The sequence below is a fragment of the Cornus florida genome, unplaced genomic scaffold, assembly GCF_030987335.1.
Source record: "Cornus florida cultivar Cherokee Brave unplaced genomic scaffold, ASM3098733v1 CherokeeBrave_3.0.0_Hap2_Chr07, whole genome shotgun sequence".
NCBI lineage: Eukaryota > Viridiplantae > Streptophyta > Magnoliopsida > Cornales > Cornaceae > Cornus > Cornus florida.
Window position 1 is genome coordinate 51,931,002 of NW_026775577.1, and position 22,023 is coordinate 51,953,024.

The 22,023-nt window shown below is 34.3% G+C and overlaps 1 protein-coding gene and 1 pseudogene across 2 annotated transcripts; one reads left to right on the forward strand and one right to left on the reverse strand.

The window, feature by feature from the left end:
- Positions 1–1,977: 1,977 nt before the first annotated feature.
- On the forward strand, positions 1,978–7,792 carry LOC132267198 (3-methyl-2-oxobutanoate hydroxymethyltransferase 2, mitochondrial-like; annotated as a pseudogene).
- Positions 7,793–10,731: 2,939 nt separating this feature from the next.
- On the reverse strand, positions 10,732–13,079 carry LOC132267197 (uncharacterized). Of its 2 annotated transcripts, XM_059768284.1 has the most exons (5): positions 13,000–13,059; positions 12,231–12,356; positions 11,512–11,676; positions 11,339–11,400; positions 10,732–10,997 (listed from the first exon to the last, which is right to left on the reverse strand). In XM_059768284.1, the coding sequence occupies exons 3-5, from the start codon at positions 11,567–11,569 to the stop codon at positions 10,869–10,871; spliced, it is 249 nt and encodes an 82-aa protein (XP_059624267.1). In that variant the 5' UTR covers positions 11,570–11,676; positions 12,231–12,356; positions 13,000–13,059; the 3' UTR covers positions 10,732–10,868. The 2 variants fall into 2 exon arrangements, with proteins under 2 accessions (XP_059624267.1, XP_059624266.1); XM_059768283.1 differs by lacking the exon at positions 12,231–12,356 and having other exon boundaries at positions 13,000–13,079.
- Positions 13,080–22,023: the final 8,944 nt, after the last annotated feature.

Genomic DNA, 22,023 nt, shown 5'->3' on the forward strand with positions numbered 1-22,023 from the left:
CAAAAGGTACCTAATACCTTATCACATCCAAGTGGTGAAATTTGATGCCAGAATTCCTAATAATGCAAAATGTTGTTGGTTTCTTGAACATAAATGATGGATCATCCATTTGATGGAGAATTGGATGAATGGTGAGTAGGGCAACTTGTACAAATTAGAATAAAAGCATATGCATGCTCTTCCTTTTTGCAGGTTAGTTGCTTGCCCATCTCTCTCTCTCTCTCTCTCTATATGTGTGTGTGTGTGTGTGTGTGTGTGTGTGTGTGTGTGTACACAGAGTCACACACAGGTGCCCTCTTTATCCATATGTAACCACTACTCAGTACAAAACCATGCACTCAATTGATGCTACAGTATTTAATGTGGTGTTTGAGTTCCATCCATTATTTTTAATAGAGACAAAGTCAAGAACCAAAATTCTCTACTTTAGCTATTTTATTTTATTTTAAGAAAAAAAAAAAAAAACATAATTGCCCTTCAAAAAGGATATTTATTTATTATTTAGAAAGGCAAAACAAATGTATATATACTCACAATATCACCCCAAACATGCATACTCACAATATGGAAGGAGCCTCTTAGAGGAGCTGAGTCCCTGAGTTGAAAATATAAGAATTGAACTCATGGCCGAAGAAAGGTCATGCCTGTGAACCATTGATTTTGTCTGTTAAAGCACTCAAGCTTGCCGAAGTAAGGGAAGTGAAATGTTCGGTTAGCAAAGTACTCGAATGCCTAGAATAAAGGGGCAATAGAGCCGGTGACAGATTATCAAGTCGTAGATAGTATTTTATACTTTGCATTAAATACGGCAATCAAAATGTTCCATCAAAGCTCAACTTTCCTCTCTACACGTGCTCATGATAGCTTGCAACTATAGATCATCCTAGTCGTTCATACAATATCTAATCCAATGATTAATATTTCTTGGCCTCAGCTATAAATAAAACTCATTTATTTTTGAGAAAAGATCCTACCCTAATACACCTGACATTTCATATTGTTGTGTGTTTCTCTCTCTGTTTCACAAAAGATGTTGTCTCTCTCTGTTCTACAAAAGATGTTGGCTTTGAAAAAACTTGCACTCTCTCTCTCTCTTCTACAAAAGATGTTGCCTTTGGCGAGACTTGCACTTTGATGCTTTCAGTTCTGACAAAAGCATTTATTCCAGCACAATTTTCATTCCAGATTCAGGATAGCATTTATTGCTTGGGTTAAGGGTAGACTGTACTTAGGACCAAAGCCATGTAAAGCGATCAGGTCTGATAACCAATCTTCACCTATTGTAATTGTTAAACGCGAAAGAGTTAACTTTTCTTTGAATCATTGTAAGGTCTCTCACTCCCACACAATAAAAAATAAAAAATAATAAAAATAAAAATAATAAATAATAAATAAATTACAAAAATGGTTCTTACTAAGTAGTCGAGCCTCTGTTTAGGGTCAAAGTTATAAGGACCAACGAGAAGCATATTTTTGTTCTACACAACTGTTAAAGTCAAATAATGTTAAGACTACAGTCCACGTGACAGCAGCACCAAAAATATTTGCTAGGCTGTGTATCGTTCGGCCTCAAGGCCAACTTAGTTACAAATCGAACCGACTATAAAGTAATTTTATCATTCCATTCATTAAAAGAATGAAGTTCACTACACGAGGAAAAAAGTGAAGCCTAAAGCAAAGCTATGCTGAGGATGATAAATTTAGAAACTATTCTAAAATTTAAAATGTAAATATCATAATATGACTCTTCAAATTTAAAAACACTTTGAATAATATTTATTTGTTCTGTATAAAAAAAATATATATATTCCGTTTGAAAATAAAAAAAATAAATAAATAAGGCATGAAAATATCTCTTGAAATTTTGTATTTGTTGATTTCCTCACTTCACCAAATATTTCAATCTATCCAAAACATCACCATGTGTACAAGGCTTAAGCCCAAAAGGTGGGTCCATCATTGTGTTCCCCAAGTTTCAATGGGCCTTTCCCAGGGCCGGCCCTGGCCCAAGGCGACCGTCTTGGGCCTCAGATTTTAGAGGGCCTCAAGGCCCATAGGGGATGGAAAAATAAAAAAATAAAAAAAAGTTAGGGCAAGTTTCAGAGGACACAATCTGCATCGACACTCCGCAGGGCTATCTCCTCAGGTGACAAGGTATGTTCATCCCCTCTCTCTCTCTCTTCTCTCTCCTTTTGCATGAATCCATCTTTTATATATGTTTCTTTCTTTCGTTCGTTCATCTCATCATTTGATTTGTTCTAACTTTGGTTCGTTTGATTCGGGCCTTTACCTTTGTTCCAATAGTGAAAAGTAGCTAGGGTTTTGTGTGTGTGTGTGTGTGTCACTGTGTGTGATGGCTATCAAAAGCTGAATGAATATATTATGGTTCTCTTACTATTTAAATAAATGCGTGCCTTTCTACATGTGTCTTTCATGGCGATCGAGTCCATAATCTATGGCAGCTACTTTTTTTTTTTACTCTCCCTAAGTCCACTCCAATCTCACAACAGCAGCAACCATACCCCTTTTCCTCATAATTTTTTGCATTTTCACATCCAATCCCACGAAAATTAAGGATCCCTTCTAGTGGGTTGAGGTAATAATTAACTTTTTCCATCTCTAAATTATGCTCATACTTAGAAGTGCCAAATTAAGGGTTTTTTTTTTTATTTTTATTTTGTTTTTATATGAAGATACATACCACCATTATTTATGTTATTTGAAGTTGGCTCAGCTAGAATTTCAGTTAATAATACTGTCAAAGCACTTGCCATCAGAATGTACAAACACATGGAAATCAAGAGCAGGCTTTAACAAAACAAAAGTTAATTGTTTTTTCTATTAATTTGCACAGGTCTTCTGTAGCAATGATCAATCAATCACTGCGGGTAATTGGCTCCCAAAAAAAAACACACACAAAGTGTAGTGTAGTTAATATAAAGAGTGAAAGACAAAACTTTATATGATAGTGGATGCCACATATAACCTAAAAGTCCCATTACTTCTTCAGTACTACAAGTTCAGCCTCCTATATATATATATAGTCACCTCATCTCCACATATTTTTGTCATCTGTAATCATCAAAATTTTAGTAGCTATATAAACAATGAATGTAAAAGAAGTTGCAGTTTTCTGTTCTCTAGTAAACTGTTCTTTTCATTTTTTATTTTGTGCCTGTGAAAATTTCGCACTCTTTAATTGATAAATTTATTGTTATTAGTTAGTTGTCCTATGCACACTGCACATGCGCACAATTTGCGCACAATTATTTATTGGTGGTGATAAAAATTTATAGTTATTAGTTAGTTGTCTTAAGCACATTGCACAGACGCACAATTATTTATTGGTAGTGATAGATTTATACTTATTAGTTAGTTGTCTTATGCACACTGTATAGGTGCACAATTATTTGTTGATGGTGATAATTTTATAGTTATTAGTTAATGCACAATGCACAAGGGCACAATTATATTAGCTATTGAATTTGAAAACATCGTGTTAAATTTTCGCACTCTTAGAATTCTTTTTTGTGCGTGTGAAACTCTAGGGCCTCAAATTTGAAAGTTCGCCTAGGGCCTCTCAAAATATTTGGAATCGAAAGGCCGGCCCTAAGTTATATATATATATATATATATATATCTCCTTATGGACACTACTTTAAATTTCACATTTCACTCTCTGAGTATGCCTGCATGCTTGAAACTGATATATTTCATGTGTTCTACATGTTGTTTTCAAACTTCATCGACATTTTTTCCCTGATATATTTGCCATTGCTGCATCTAGCTTGGGCTTTCATACTCTTCTCACATTATTTATCAAATTTATTCTTAATTCCAGATCAATTGAATTCATAATATTGCCAACTTTTTAAGTGTTCTTATTGATGGTGCAGATGGGTGGTAGAAACACTGTATGTTCTTCTGGATGCTATCAGCTATAGGATTCTGTTAGTCAGCGACATACCAACCATAATATTAGATGTGACTCACCCAGAGAATGGAGAAGACTCCAGCCCCTCAATAGCTGCTTTAAAATTCCTTAATTGATATCATGCTACGGATCCGCGTCATAGCCTCCACAACCGTCGATTAATTTTTAATCCATAGGCTATCATTCAAACTTTTCGAAGGTGGGATCGATCCGCGTCATACCTAAACAAGCCTCCACAGCCGTTGATTAATTTTTAATCCAAAGGCCCATGGATGACAGGCCACCAGACAAAAAAAAAAAAATTTTAGGGCAAATCATTTCAGCCTCCCCAATCACCTCCATCTCTATTTTTATTTAACTAGTATCAACAACCCGCATTCACATCTCTCCTCTTTCTCTCTCTATACCTCCAAACCCATCAATCAATCCAATGGCACTCTTCACATTTCATTTTTTCCATGATGTATGAGCAATGTCCCCGAAAACACCGTCTACAGTGGACCAAAGCCCCAAGACCCTAACCAGAGAGTCGCCCTGACCTATCTAGGGCAAAAGCACCGCAAGGGTGAGCCTATAACCATGGTGACCGCGTATAACTACCCCTCGGCGGTCCATCTCGATACCGCCGGAATCGACGTGTGCCTCGTCGGCGACTCTGCCTCCATGGTGGTCCACGGCCACGACACCACCTTGCCCATAACTTTAGACGAGATGCTCGTGCATTGTCGCGCGGTGGCTCACGGAGCCAAGAGGCCTCTGCTTATTGGGGACCTTCCATTCGGAACATACGAGTCCAGTGCTCATCAGGTAATGATCAATTGTCTTTGGTTAATGAGAAAATGGAGGGATAGTAAAAATAAAAAATAAAAAAATTAGTAGTTTCTTTTGGGCATGTTTGTGGCCGTCTTTAAAGGTACTGTTTTTAGGAGAGACTAGAAACAAAACAAGCAAATTTGGACTATTTTCTGTCTAGAATTAATACTATTATATTCTATCTGCTGTTGTTTTATTGGTTTTAAAAATGGATCTTGCATTGACTTTTGTGCCAAGAATTGTATGTCTGCAAGTGCTAAATAATTTGCAGTAGAATTTGGAACTTAGAATTGGTTTAAAAAACGAAATTTAATTTGATGTTTGCCTAAAAAAACATGGAAAGTAATTTGCAAACACTATCCAAACATTACAAATATTTAAAGCAAAAAAGGGTATTTTATGTTAGTTATCTTTGTGTCAAATAATAAAGATTCATACTTTTTAGATTTATGTTCTCCTTTTCTACATTTTATTGGCAACTAAATGAAGCATTGTTGAATTGTGTGAATGGTGTGTGTTTTGGTGTTGAGATTGGGCTTGAATGTGTCATGGTTGGTGATGTTGCAGTTTTAATTATGAGCAGGCGGTTGATACAGCAGTTAGGATTTTGAAGGAAGGAGGAATGGATGTGATTAAATTGTAAGGAGGGTCTCCTTCGAGAATTACTGCAGCAAAATCTATTGTTGAGGCTGGAATTGCAGTTATGGGGCATGTGGGACTTACTCCTCAGGCCATTAGTGTTTTTGGAGGGTTTAGGCCTCTAGGGAAAAATGTTGCCAGTGCTGTCAAGGTCTCTCTTCACACAAATGCATATGCACATAAGGAAAAAATCTATTATGGGGTGCTCTCATGGCCCTTCAACATAGACTTGCTCTACACATAAGTAGATACATACATAGGGAAATAGAAGCGCACTCATGAAATCTCTCTGTTTTTCAATGGATTATGTTAAATTGGATTTCTTTTTTGCAGGTTGTGGAAACTTGGCTTGCCTTACAGGAAGCTGGGTGTTTTTCTGTCATTCTGGAATGCGTTCCTGCTCCCGTGGCTGCAGCTGCAACCTCTGCTCTTCGTATTCCCACAATTGGCATTGGAGCTGGGCCTTTCTGCAGTGGGCAGGTTAGTTGATTTCCAAGCTCGCATCATTCCTTTTGCTAACAGAAATGGATTATATTTGTGTGTGTATTTATTCAGATTGCTATAAATAGATTGTAGTCTAATGGGTCATTGCTTTTATTTTGTAATGACTGATTTTGTGATATCATATCCTTGTGCGTTTGTTTTACTTGCAAAATATAATTGTAGTTTTGCATGGAAAGATCATCCCAAAGTTTAAATATGGTTAGTTCTTGCGAGTAGAGTAATCAAATACTCCCTTCGGCCCAGTTTAAGTGTCGTCATTGGGAACTGTGACTCACAATTTCACTTAAACTGGGACGGAGGGAGTACAATGTTCAACAGTCAACACTATAGTAGAGAACTAGAGAATCAATCAGTCCAATGGTTCATTCAGCAATATCATGAATTTTGTGGGTTATAATAATTTCTCTACATCCAAACTATTGCCCTTTAAGCTGTAAAAATTGATTTTCAGAACACGTGAAACTTATGATTGTCACAATTATATATGTAGAATTCTAGGAGTTCAGAAACTTGTAGCAAGGGTATGCAGGTTTGACATAGACTATCTGATTTCTATTTTTTTGGTCATTATTATCAAATGGTTCAGTCAGAGGATTCTTCCTGCCCTGTGATTCAACAGCCGATTTTTTTTTATATTTTTTTCACAATTCCTTTTTAGTTTTTGAGATTTTATGTTATTCCTTCGACGAAGGAAATCCTTGCTTATTGTTGACTAGCAGTTCCATCCTGATGGAACATGTCGAGTAGACCACAAACACATCCCTGTTCCTCCAGTTCTTTTGGTGTTCTTTTCGGAAGTGATTCAATTATCCATTTTGGGCATTGTGACTTTTGCTAAACAAATTATAAATTCTACATCCAAATGCACTGATACTAGTTAAATTTTATGTTTCATTTTTACAGTTTGTTCACATTGGCAAAATTGATTTTGAATTACTTTCCAATAATTGAATACCAGAATTTCTTTTTTCTAGTGCATTTGTATTTCTAAATTGCATTCAAGGAAGGATATCCTTTTTCATTTTCACTATTTCTTTTCTCAGGTATAAATTACCGAGGAGTGATGGTATTGATCTCAAAGGACATCATATAGGTTACTTCTAGGAGGCACTGGTGTGTCATATATCGTATCATCTAACTAATACAATCATGCCTGCCCGTTCTACTTGCTTTTATTAGAAATGGGGATGATTAATTGAATTTTTGATGTGGCCGGTTGCTGTTTTGGTATTGATTACTTCCATTGTTTTTGCAGGTCTTGGTTTCCATGATCTACTGGGAATGATGCAGCATCCACATCATGCGAAGGTTACTTCCCCTAATGCCAGTTTGCCATTCTGGCTTGATTGATGATCTTCCCTTCTTTTATGGAGTTGTATAACTAGGAAAGGGTTTCTCCACCTTTTGCAGGTAACTCCAAAATTCTGTAAGCAGCATGCACATGTCGGAGATGTCATCAATAAAGCTCTTTTGGAGTACAAAGAAGAGGTGACAAATGGTTCATTTCCTGCTCCTGTCCACAGCCCGTATATAATTAATCGTGCTGATGTTAATAGTTTCTCGAATGAATTAGAAAAACTGGGTTTAAGCAAGGCAGCAGCTGAGAATATTAAGACAGCTGAATCATGTGACGGAGGAAGCACTCCAAGTAATTAAATATGGGCCAGCACGAGCACAATCAAGTTGTGTGCACTTGCCCTTAGTGTTGAATTTTGTCTTCCCATTTTGTTTGTTCCTTGAGTTATAGATTTGATTGAACGAACGGTCAAATAATGGCATTTCAATGCCTGTTTTGAGCAGTAGAGGCCAAAGCTAATAGCTGAAGGACATCTTGGTGCGAGTAATGTAGATTCAGTTGAAATTAAAAAATATTTTTGTTAATTTCATTTTTCTTTTAGTCCCCTTTTTGAAAACTTCAAATTGTTTTGAATTTTGAGCTTTTTGTAACTATTAATTTATGTTCGATGAGAAGCAGCAGAGATCAGGGATTGGTAGCAAATTTTGCTTACCGTAACTGTGGTTTATTGGCTAGAGCGAAAATTTGAACCTGTTGCAGAAATGTTGCAGAAATAGAGGTTAAGGCTGTGCTGGTGACTGAATTTGTAAATCTGCAATGAAAGTCTTAGAATTGGGTCTTGTATTGAAGTACACTTGAAAATGAAGAAAATAGAATTTGTGTATTTCTTTTTCTTCCAGAAATAGCTTTAATTGCTGAAGATGGTTTTATTATTATTATTATTATTCCTGGATATGTTTGTCAAGATACAGTAAGAGTACAACTATTCTATATGGGGCAAGTATAGTCTTTTAGGACAACAGAGGTAACTTATTTTCCCAATGATATGTTGTTTTCTAGTACTGTTGAATCCAGTAAAAACTTGACATGAAAGGACTTGGGAGATTCTTTTTTCTTAGGCTCCATTTTTCTTTTCTTTTATTATTATTATTATTATTTTTTAATTTATTTATTTATTTTCATAAGTAAACTTTGATTGCAACAAACAGCTATACAGGATAGCAAAGGAGGGGCATACCCATCCTAATTACAACCATTGAGAAAGCCCATTTCCAAAAGGCTGCAAGCTTTTCCAACCCTCTCAAGGGAATCCCTTATTAATGTTTTTCAAACATGCTAGTAGAAGACGACATGGACTAAATCCATATAAAAAATGCATTTTCCCTGTATAGCATAAATCTATATTAAAATGTAGTATTTCTTTTATTTTTTTGCGGAGCCTCGACACGTACTTATCCTTCCTTGTCTCAGCCACCTAATATTAGAAATTTCAACAACTGGAGGTATCTCTTTAACTGCAGAGTCAAGCATGCAAGCATCAAGAGAGCACTCTTCAGCCTTTTTGATGTAGAAAGATTTGTATTTTGGCATGGAAGGAAAGCTTGGTATAACTTATATTGGTGATTCAAAGTAGTTTAGATAAGCTTTTCCATCAAATTCTTTTTCTATGAGGTCCAATGTATTCTCAAAAACACTGATTGCAAGGATCTGGAATCTTGGCTTGGATGCAATGTTCCTGCACCAGTAGTATCCTTGAATTTCACTTGCACCCTATTTAGATGAGTCTAATTTCTAAAGACTCTGAACTCCATGATATAACACAACTTGACAATTCTAAGCCTTTAGTTAGGACTTGTAAATCCAACTTATTTTAGCTACCGTCCTAAGAAATTCTTCAAGCAATACCCCTCTTTCCAACACTAGCACTTGCTGTCACTACCATTACCACCTTCACCTTTGCCATCATTACCATCTTCAATATTGCCACCATTCCCACCTTCATTACATTGAGGTGCAATTTGCTTCTCACTACTACAATCTTTACCATCACAAATACTAAGACCATCTCTACAGGACCATGACGCCGCTTCTTACCAATGCAACCACCACCTTTACCTCCACGTCCACCTCACTTTCATCTATACCTCACCACACAAATGCTGCCCTCCTCATCATATCCACCTCCGGCCACCACACCATCGCTATTGCATTCCGACACGAAATTTTATTTGCACCTACAAGCGTCAAGCAGGCAAGTGTTAGAGTTTTAAGTCATGACTACTCAAGCATGATCGCAACAGGTTGTCCTAGTAGCCATCAATATCTATTATATAGCTCCCAGGTGAAACATGTGAACAGAAAACCATGTAATCATTGCATCAAATGGTTTCCCATGTCTTCTACAATCATAAAACACTCGCAGGATTGCCACACAATACTATCTGCACCATCACTAGCACCATATTCATCCATCAAAGCAGAAATTATGCAAAAATCACCTCACAAAACAACACCACACTAACATTTCAACTAGTGGCTTGGCCTAGTGATAAATTGGGGGTTACCTTTCGACCAGATGCAAAGGTTCGAAAACTATCGCCTATGTTACATGGACTCGGGTACAAGTGTCGGACACTGGTATGTATCCATGCGTCGGACATGTCAAATCTCCAAACAGAAGGACACACGGACACGTCTAAATATTCATTTTATTAATTACTTTATTTTATTTTTTAGAATAAAGTAATGTTTTTCTCTAATAGAATGTTCAATATAGGCATTTAACTCATTTTAAAGTAATAATATAATGTCATTGAATGATTGGATATGCTTTTTAAGTACATGTCCAACCAAAAGTGTTGGACACATATTCCATACCCATGTCTAAGGGGTTCGTGTCCGACTTTTGAAGAGTTCATGTAACAGAGCCTATCACCTATCCAAACCAAAGGGAAAAAAGAATTCTGAAAGCTTGCTAATAGGGAAAAATGGTTCGGGGGAAACGCTTCTTCTATCACCAAATTCTGGCAAACTAAAGATTAAGCTCTCCCACCATAATATTTCCTTCCCTATATAGTAATTAAAACTATGGTTTACTTTCCTAGGCAATTTTCATATTTATTGATTGTAGAAAAAAATTTAGTGGACAAAAATGATTCATAGAAATTTACTTTGCACCAGGGCTCAAGGGGCGGCCGCCAACGCAGCAGATAAGATGTAACGAAAAGGGGCCATATCAGGAATAACGTCATGGGATCAGTTGTCACGGTCATCAAATTTTCGCGACGTTGCACAATATCAAATGTGCTGACTCGGTCAATTTCCAAGGGACTCGGATGAGACTCGACCGATTCCCTAGCGACTTGGTCGACTCTTGCGTGATTTTGATTCTCACAGTTTCGTACTAGCCTAAGTCACAAAAACTTCGCCAATATGGAAAACTATGGTTTGCCACCTACTTTAGACAATAACTGGGCCAGAGCCGTAACCATTCATGTTGTTTGAAACCTGATATAAACTATCAATTCAAAAACAGGACCACATAAAAAGGAAGACCAAAATGCCATTGTATACCATATATAAACATGTTAAGTTACAAACCACAAAAGAAACAAATAATCTTGCAGCATACCATCTGTAACTGATAACTCTTAAATATAACTAATTGAATCATGCAGAACCTCATTTGTCAACCTCCATCGCCTGTGCAGCTTTCGCTTTAGCCAAGGCCGTCAGTTTGGTCTTCACCTTTTTCTTCCTAACTTGAAAACCACTTGCACCCTTCTTTTTCTTCTTGTCACTACCATCCACCTAAGCACATAATTCCCAGACACCAATACTTTCAAACAATCGAAAACGAACTAAATTATAAAAATTATACATATTACATAAAAGGGGGGGTTAATTTCACACCTATCTAGACAATTTAGTTCTTGCTTTGAACCATTATTCCTCTCAAAAACACCAAGTATATATTGAAATACTGCTCTAATTATTGTCTAGCTTCTCTTGAAATAAACTACAGATAGTTTATAAAAGGAAACAAAATTAGATGATAGAATGAAATTCACCGAAAGAGCTAAACAAAAATTTAAAATAAATGCATTTGACAAACAAAGCATAACAGCAACGAGAGAACGATAGAGATATACCTTCATCTTGTTCTTCTTCGCCCGCAACTTCATTGCCTTCTTTTCTCTCTCTTCTTTCTCTCCTAATTTGCCAAACAGAAAAAAGAACAAACTGAATAAGATGATTACAGACTTGTAACATCTATGTGCTTATATATACTGAAAAGAGAGAAAAGGGTTTGAAAGATTTTTACTTCTGAGGTCGAATTCGTGCGCTTTCCTTGTGAGAGCTAAGTTGTTCTTCTTCGACATTCTCTCACTCTGTCGCCAAAAACTCTTCTGGTTCACTCAGGGCCGGCCCTGAGATTCCAAATATTTTGAGAGGCCCTAGGCGAACTTTCAAATGTGAGGCCCTTGAGCTTCACACATGCAAAAAAGAATTATAAGAGTGCGAAATTTTAACATGATGTTTTCAAATTCTATAGCTAATATAATTGTGCCCCTATGCATTGTGCACAAGACTACTAACTAATAACTATAAATTTATCACCACTAACAAATAATTGTGTGCCTGTATAGTGTGCATAAGACAACTAACTAATAAGTATAAATCTATCACCACCAATAAATAATTGTGCGTCTGTACAGTGTGCTTAAGACAACTAACTAAGAACTATAAATTTTTATCACCACCAATAAATAATTTTGCGCATGTGTAGTGTGCATAAGACAGCTAACTAATAACAATAAATTTATCAATTAAAGAGTGCGAAATTTTCACAGGTACAAAATAAAAAATGAAGAGAACAGTTTACTAGAGAACAGAAAACTGCAGCTTCTTTTACATTCATTGTTTATATAGCTACTAAAATTTGATGATTACAGATAACAAAAATATGTGGAGATGAGGTGACTATATATATATAGGAGGCTGAACTTGTAGTACTGAAGTAGGGGGACTTTTAGGTTATACCTGGCATCCACTATCATATATAGTTTTGTCTTTCACTCTTTATATTAACTATACTACACTTTGTGTGTGTGTTTTTTTTGGGAGCCGATTTCCCGCAGTGATTGATTGATCATTGGTACAGAAGACCTGTGCAAATTAATAGAAAAAACCATTAACTTTTGGTTTGTTAAAGCCTGCTCTTGATTTCCATGTGTTTGTACATTCTGAAGGCAAGTGCTTTGACAGTAGTATTAACTGAAATTCTAGCTGAGCCAACTTCAAATAACATCAATAATGGTGGTATGTATCTTCACATAAAAACAAAAATAAAAATAAAAAAACCCATAATTTGGCACTTTTAAGTATGAGCATAATTTAGAGATGGAAAAAGTTAATTATTACCTCAACCCACTAGAAGGGATCCTTAATTTTTGTGGGATTGAATGTGAAAATGCAAAAAATTATGAGGAAAAAAAAAAAGTAGCTGCCATAGATTATGGACTCGATCGCCATGGAAGACACATGTAGAAAGGCACACATTTATTAAAATACTAAGAGAACCATAATATATTCATTCAGCTTTTGATAGCCATCACACACAGTGACACACACACACACACACACACACAAAACCCTAGCTACTTTTCACAATTGGAACAAAGGTGAAGGCCCGAATCAAATGAACCAAAGTTAGAACAAATCAAATGATGAGATGAGCGAAAGAAAGAAACATATATAAAAGATCGATTCATGCAAAAGGAAAGAGAAGAGAGAAAGAGGATGAACATACCTTGTCATCTGAGGCGATAGCCCTGCGGAGTGTCGAAGCAGATTGTGTCGTCTGAAACTTGCCCTAACTTTTTTTTTTTTTTAATCCCCTATGGGCCTCAAAATTTGAGGCCCTCTAAAATCTGAGGCCCAAGACCGCCTTGGTCGCCTTGGGCCAGGGCCGGCCCCATCCTTCACCTTTTAATTGCTAAAAAAAAAAATCATGTTTTATACTCAATTTGATTGCTTGCCCATCTGTGTGTGTGTGTGTGTGTTTTTATCCATGTGTAACCACGACTCGGTACAAAAGCATTATTCTAATAAAGTTAAAGTTGAGGATTATCAACAACAAATTCACCAACCATCATGCACTCAATTGATGCTACAGTGTTTAATGTTCCATCCATTATTTTTAATAGAGACAAGGTCAAGAACCAAAATTCTATACTTTAGCTATTTTATTTTATTTTTAAGAAAAAAAAATTAAGATAATTGCCCTTCAAAAAGGGTTTTTTTATTTATTTATTATTTAAAAAATCAAAACAACGTCACAATATTGTCTCTAACATGCATACTCACAATATGTAAGGAGCATTGGGCTTAGAGGAGTTGAGTCCCAGAGTTGAAGATATAAGAACTGAACTCATGGCCGAAGAAGGGTCAGGCCGATGAACCATTGATTTTGTCCATTACAGCATTCAAGCATGCAAAAGTGAGGAAAGTAAATGTTCAGTTAGCGAAGTAATCAAATGCCTAAAATAAAAGGGCAATAGAGTTGGCGACAAGTTGTCAAGTCGAAGGTGGCGTTTTATACTTTGCATTAAATGCGACAATCAAAATATCCTATCAAAGCTCAACTTTCCTCTCTCGTGCTCAAAGCTCAACTTTCCTCTCTGCACGTGCTCATGATAGCTTGCATCTAGAGTCCATCTTAACCATTCATACAAGATCTAATCTAATGACTAATATTGCTCGGCCTCAGCTATAAATAAAACTCATTTATGTTTAAGAAAAGGTCCTGCACCATAGTCTTTCACACTTATTTTATTGGAAAAATTACATATAAATGGAGTTAAAGTTCCATATTTACTTAGAGGCTGAGTCAAAATTCTATATTTTTCTAAAATGGATTGCTGAGGTGGCACATGGTTTTTTACTGTTTAGAAATTGTGATACCTAAAATACCCTTCTGCGAAGGTACTACTTTTTCTTCGAAGGTACTACTTTTTTGAACTGAAGGTACTACTTTTTGGCGTCCAGGTACCATGTTTTTTAAACACTCGCGAAGGTACTATTTTTTCTCCGAAGGTACTACTTTTTTTAATTGAAGGTACTACTTTTTTGAACTGAAGGTACTATTTTTTTATTAGGGAAGGGCATTTTAGACACCACAATTTTTTAAACAGTAAAAAACCATGTGCCACCTCAGCAATCCATTTTAGAGAAATATGGAACTTTGACTCAGTCTCTAAGTAAATATGAAACTTTGACTCCATTTATATGTAATTTTCCCTATTTTATTTGAAACTTGCACTTTGTTGCTTTCAGCACAACTTTCATTCCAGATTTAGGATAGCATTTATTGCTTGGGTTAAGGGTAGATTGTACTTGGGACCAAAGCCATGTAAAGCGATCAAGTCTTGTAACCAATCTTCAACGCGAAAAGAGTTACCTTTCTTTGAATCATTGTAAGGTTCTCTCTCCCTCACACAATCAAACAAAAATGCAAAAATGGTTCTTGCCAAGTAGTAGAGTCTTGTTTAGGGACAAAGTTATAAGGACCAACGAAACACTTATTTCTACTCTACACAATCGTTGAAGTCAGATAAGATTAAGATTAAGATTAAGATTATTATCCACGTGGCAATATCACCAGGAATATTTGCTTGGTTTTGTATAGTTCGGCCTCTAGGCCAGCTTAATTACAAATCAAACCGACTATCATCCTATGGTCCTGACATGCCTGCAAATGAGGAAACTCACGTACACCCACTAGCCTGAGCACGCTCTGATATTAGCTCCAAAAAAAAAAAAAAAATAGAGTATATTTGCACACTAGTTTTCAAGAGTAATTTTATCATTCCATTCATTAAAAGAATGAAGTTCACCATAGGAGGAAAAAGTGAAGACTAAAGCAAAGCTATGCTGAGGATGATAAATTTAGAAATTATTTAAAAATTTAAAATGTAAATATCAGAATATGACTCTTCAAATTTAAAAACACTTTGAATAATATTTGTTTGTTCGGTATAAGTAATAAAACTTTCAGGTCAATGGACTTGTAAAAAGCTTACTTTTAAAAATAATAAAAAAGGCATGAAAATATCTCTTGAAATTTTGTATTTGTTGAAATATTTGGTGAAGTGAGGATTCTCAAAATTAAGTAAAAGATGTCAATGTCCCTTACTTTTGAAACAGTCTATCCAAAACTTCACCATGTGTACAAGGCTTAAGCCCAAAAGGTGGGTCCATCATTGCGTTCCCAAAGTTTTAATGGGCCTTTCCAAATAAACACCGTCATTTGCCAACAACCAACATGGATACTATTTCTATTAAATAAGTGAGACTTTTCGATCTCTTATCTCTATAAAAAAAATAATAATAATAATAAATAAAACAAAATAAAAAAATTTGCCTCAGCAGAATAATACTTGGGCACAAGAGACTTCAACAGCCCTTGCATCTGTGTGCTGCATTCTTATAATGCAAAGTCTTTAACCGAATACTTCGCCCGTATAGCATTGTCCATTGTCCTACAATAATATAATTTGTCAAACCAATCTGAGTTAAGATAGTTCTTGACGCATGTGATTCAATCAAATCAAAATTATCGAATTAAGAAAAGTGAACTAATAAAAAAATCTGAACATGAATCTTAAGTGACCCAACTCACTTAAATAACCCAGGTCTAAAAATATCTAATAATCACTCCAAGGGACTCAAAAAGTCATCACTAGATGTGCCCTCAAAACGTCATCACTTGATGTGCTCTTCATAATTGAGAATACTTCACCTTTAATTTGACATCAAATGATTGATTATCCATAATCTCAAAACTACATTTATAGGGTTTATAAACACTTTTAAATCCTCGCCGTTCGATGAATGTATCACCATCATTCTCTTATAATTCAAATATGTTGCATTCATTGCACCATTTATAGGACTCTAATTTTTCATGCTAGATTAAGTTGTAGGGTCACAATCATAGGATATATACATATGACAAGAAGTTTTGTTATATTATTGTACTACATTGATTTGAAATAGTCGTCTATTCCTATTTAGTTACTATTTTCTTTTTTGTTCTTTTAGTAAATATAGTTTTCTTCGGGTAAAACTATTTCTTCTTCTTCTAAAAAAGAGTAACTCTTCCCACCTTGTGAACTAAACGAGCCTGCAAGGTAAACTTTGAATATACATTTTCATTCACAAATTATGCATATTATTTAAATTCAAGTATTTTTGAGTTTCGTGAGAAAGGAATAGGGTTGTAACTTGGGTTGTGCAACCCGAATCAAATCCGAGCTTAGCCTAATTTTTTGCGAGCTTCAACAACAAATATTTTTACAATTAAGGACGGGTCTAAATTGAAAAATCTCAACCTGGACTTAATTAGAGTTGTACTTGGATTGTTATCAACCCAAGCCCAACCCAAACCCGAATTTTAATATTATTTTAAATACATTATAGATAATATTTAAATTATGGTCACCTTTTTTATTCAACTTCTTTTTTTTTTATTAATCTTAATTTATTATTTATGTTAACACTATGGAGAATTATTTTTTTTTAAATTTATTTGTAATTTATTAAAAGTTTGCAATAAGTTTTTAGAGTTTTGTGTTTAGTAGTAATTTAATCTGAAACTAACTCTTCAGTGTGGAGATTGGTGACTTTTTAATCTGAAATTTTAGCCCAAGTTACAAAATCAAGTTTAAAAATAAAAGGATGATTGAGCTCAGATTGAATAGTTAAGATTGAAAAGCGAGCTAGTTTTGAATTAGTTTTAAACATTCAATAAGTCGAATTGGATTCTAGTTATACCTCCAATCTGTTCAAATTGTAGCCCTAGAGGACACTCAAATTTACAATTTGCCTAGGGAGATTCTTATGCTCCGTTTGGTAGGATAGAAGAAAATTGGATAGAAATGAGAGAATAAGAGACGAATGAGACATTTACTTCTTCTTCTTTTTTGTTTTTGATTGAACGGAAGATAATAGAATGAGATAATACATTATTTTCTTTGTTAGGAAAGAAGGGAAGAGAGAGTGATAATAATAAAGAAAGTTTTGTAATTTAAAAATATTTATAATTGGATTGTCAGTCTTCGTGTCTTTCGAGAAAAACTTAATTGAGACATTTGTAGTGATGATATAGCATCACCAACTTATTAAATAGTGTCATGTAGTAATATGAACAACTAAAATAAAACATTTTTACTTATATGACATGATACAATTGGTTTTTTTTTTTTTTTTTTTTCTTTATCCTTACCCCCCACTTCTTCATGTGAACAATCTATGCTTACTGAGGCATGAGACCCAATTACTCTATGAAAGTATTTATATATTTTTATTTTTATTTTTTATGTCATAGTAATAACTTTCAAAGTTCACTAATTCATATCCATCAAGTCATCAGAATTCAACTAAAAATACAAATACCCATAAATAAAATTATAGTATGCAACTGTGCATGTGAAATCCATTAGGGACTGATAAATACTAGAACTCCTATCATACTATATAATGGAACCCACATAAGGTAAAACATATGAATTCAGGACTATCTCAGAAAATAATTAAAAAATTATTTAAGTGTCTTAATCCCTTCGACAATTCTTAAATACTTGAATTAAAATCAATATGTCAAAGAAAGAATTGAATTAAATTTTTTTTTTTTTTTTAAACAAGACTCTCTATGCCCCAAAACTTGAATCGAACAATGTCATCATTGGACAAAAATCAAAATAAAACACCAACAAAATCGAAAAGAAAGAAAACTAAAGAAAAATAATAAAAAGCAAAGAAAAAGAAACCTAGCACCTGAGCAGGATATTTAGGAAGGAGTGGAGCAATGGGATTAAGCCCGTTGTGGATCATGAGAGCCCGCATCATATCCATCATCGTCCTCTGATCCTGACGAATCTCTTGAACTTCAGCCCTGAGTTGAGTCACCTCACCCACCAAATAATGGGTGCATGTCATCAGCGGCATCATATGGATCATCCTCCATTATTTTTCTGGCAACCAACTGATTTGGATTAACAGGTAAAATATGTTCTCCCTTTACAATTTTTCGAGCCAACTCTCCAAGGGTAGCAACTACCTTAATTTCCATGTGAGACCGACTACGAGTCCATTCGTTCTCACCATAGCAAATGTTCCGAGAATAAGACATCTCGTCCTCTGTAACTTCATACCCCTGAGAAGAGATAAATTGAAAAATAAAAAATGGGAAAGGAAAACCCCAGTACTTGTTATTATCTGGATTTTTCTTAATCATGCCATCATAAGAATTTTTTAATCTACCCCTAGATAATTGCCGGAAAAGACACCCAATGTCCAAAATGTATGGCATACAAAACACGCAAGAATTCTTGCCGACGCTCGAACCTATGACTAATGGGACACACATTATGGGCAAGAACTGAATGAGTGAACCATAGATGAGGTGGAACAGCTGATTTGGATGTTGAATTATTTTTTGGGTCGGAAAAAATGCTAGCACAAAGTCATTTGATCATCAGAATAGTAGTAAAATCAGCTAGCAGATGAGTGAAAACCGACTCCAAGTTGGTAGGATATTGGTGTGGACATCCCATAGCGGCAGCAATAGTTAATGGATCAACTCGAATCATAGTACCGTCTGTTGGGATTTATATGCCCTGGCATAACAAATTCCCATTTGGATTATAGTGACATAAGTTCCTGACGTTTCTGAAATATTTATGTTTTATACAATTGGTGAATTCAATGTATTATGTTTCGATTCATTATAGAATTGATAGTGTCCACTTAATTACAAGAGATATTTATATATGCATGTGATGGCGATCAATACATGAATATAAATAGTAATCATAAATAGTTCATAGTCGGTAATTATAGATGAACTCATAATTAATTAAAACTTGAACTGGATCCGCGTTAGGTTGAGATATATTGCGAGAGCCGTCGTATGCAATTGCTCCCTATCACTGTCATGGCATTTGACTCTTAAGCATGAGAAAAGTATAAACTCTTTTATTAATTAATAATTACTTTGATTTGTTCGGCGGATTTTTCGGGATCCTTAGACCGACACTTTGGATAGTTATGTAATTAATAGTTAGAGGGTTATATTTTCAATATTTGCATCATTACTACTTGTATTTATTTTGTATTGGTAATGGTTGATCACAAAGTAAATTCGAAAGCCTTCGTGTGTTTTTAGACAAAATGATTTATTATATATTTATTTATTTAAATTATTATTTTTGTCAAATAAACGTTTTATTGTGATCGAGCCAGAAATAATCAATGGTACCAAAATAAATATATTAATTAAGTAGTCGGATTGATGAGTTTATTTATCCGATAACTAATTATGCATAGAGGGGTCAAAGTGCAATATTGACTTAGAGGTTATTTATTATTTAATTGGAGTTCAATTAATTTCTTTTAGTGGAGTAGAAATTAATTTATGAATTAATTGAATTGGGTCCATGGACCGGGCCAATTATTAATTCAATATAGCCAATAAAATAATAGGCCCAATGGATTCTCACTCATAGCCCAACTTGATATTGGAATCATATTAGATTTGAGACATGTGAATTAGAGATTGAGAATAATTTGTTGTTTCCTTTTCTTTATCTTTATGTTGCCTATAAATATACATGGTCTATGTATATTTTTTATGTGATTTTTAGGAAAAGAAAAGGAATATATTTTCTCTCTCTAGAAAATTAGGGTTTATGTTCTCATCTAATGGAGGCTCCCACAAGCCTAGTTTTCCAAGGTCATTCATGGAGGCTTATGAGTGATTCCTAAAGGCAAAACAATTACCAAGAAGATGGAGATCCAAGGAGAAGGCATCTTGCTAAGGGATCTACAATAAGTGAGAACATTCACTTTAGAGGAAAGATTTAAAGGTTTACTCAGACCTTTGATGTAAGTATTCAATCCATTAATTGAATAACACATCATATTTTTATTTTTGTATAAAACTTGTCTTTATGTGATGAATCAAGATCTATGAATCAAAATCTCTCGAAAAGTTTTTAAAACTAGCACGTTTCCCAATAGTGGTATCAGAGCATGGTTTGATTCATTACTGGAGATCTTGTTTTTATCAAAATTCATCATTCATGGATCTAATTTTGATACGCATATATTTATTTATTAATGTATATTGATGTATGAATTAATATATTGATATATATTGATACATGATGATGTATGTATAATTGTGAATGGATGATGATGTGTGTTTGGGCCATGGATGAAGCTTATAGGTATATTGAATGTAATTTTGTCTTTGGATGAATGTAATTAAGGCTTTGATTTAGCCGTTTGAAAATTCAATGATGTAATTTAATTTTTTTTCGATTGTATTTCAAATTGTAAGTATTTATTAAAGCCATGTAATATTCATCAAAGAATGCTATGAAGCTTCAAGAAGGTCCTCAGGGCTCGTTTCAAGCAGCGTTTTACTTCTCCTAACGCGTACAAGCTTCCTATGGGTGTTTACAGACTGTTAAAGGACGTTTGTACAACAAGAATAATATTTAAATATGAAAAGCTGAATCCATTGACCATTTAAATTGCTTCTGTCTGTGGTTTGATTATTTATGTGATGCATGGAATAATTTAATACTGATTATGATTGTTCATGCATTGGATCCATGATTTTTATCTAAATGGCTTGATTTATATTAATTAAATTATAAAGATAAATTGGATTTGATTGCTAATTAATTTGAGGGCATTTATTGGAAATGAAAAATTATTTTTGTAAATTATTTTTGCCTCAAATTAAATATTAGCGAATCATTTAAAATCCATATATTTTCTAAATTTAATTGGATTAAAATCAAGGCATTTTGCATGTATTAAATCATGAATAGAAAACCCTAGTTATATATTGTTAAAAATTGCGTGGGAGCGGGGATTTTTATACATTGTCCCATGGCCTTCGTTATTAACATCATTGTAATTAGATCTTCAAAAATAAGGCCCCACGCATGATTTGAAGAGTCTTAATATTACAAGAATGATTATCTTATGAAAATAATAATATTAAATGTTCATTGTAATTAGATCTTTAAAAATAAGGCCCTACGCATGATTTAAAGAGTCTAGATTATAATGACAAGATATTTAATATTTTATTTTTCATTAGAGCTTTAATAACGTTATACACTCAATCTAAAATCAATAGTGTTAGCTTCCCAACGGAGTGGTCTACACTAGGTGATTTTAGAAAGGCTAAATATAATCGGGAATCATTTCATATAGATAGAAAATGCATTGTCTTAAGAGATATGGAGATGATGGGATTTGCCCGCCAATAGCAATAATGAATTTCGCCAACCGAATAAGTTATTGGCGTATTGGTTATCCGATTTTTCATGCAGTGGTTAAGGGACCCATATACTATTTTAATGGAAGTGCTCGCCTAATAGCAAAGGAATCTCAACAATAGTAATAATGAACTCCTCCAATAGGATAAGTTATTGACATATTGATTGGTTGATTTATTATACTAAAGAGTTGAGGGACCCGCATTAATTAAAATGGATTGTTCACCAATAATGATAATGATCTCTTATTCAATTGAGATTTATTATATTTTGTGGTTAACAAACTCATTTTAATTTTAAATATGCATGATAGTATTAATAATTTACCTTACATATTGTATGAATGCATTTATATTCAGATTAATTATGTCTAATCCATTTTATCTGCTTGCTAACATACTCAATGTATGTGGACCTCATTTATAATGACTGGAAAATGAACTTAAATATTTTATTCACAACGTAAGGGTACAAAA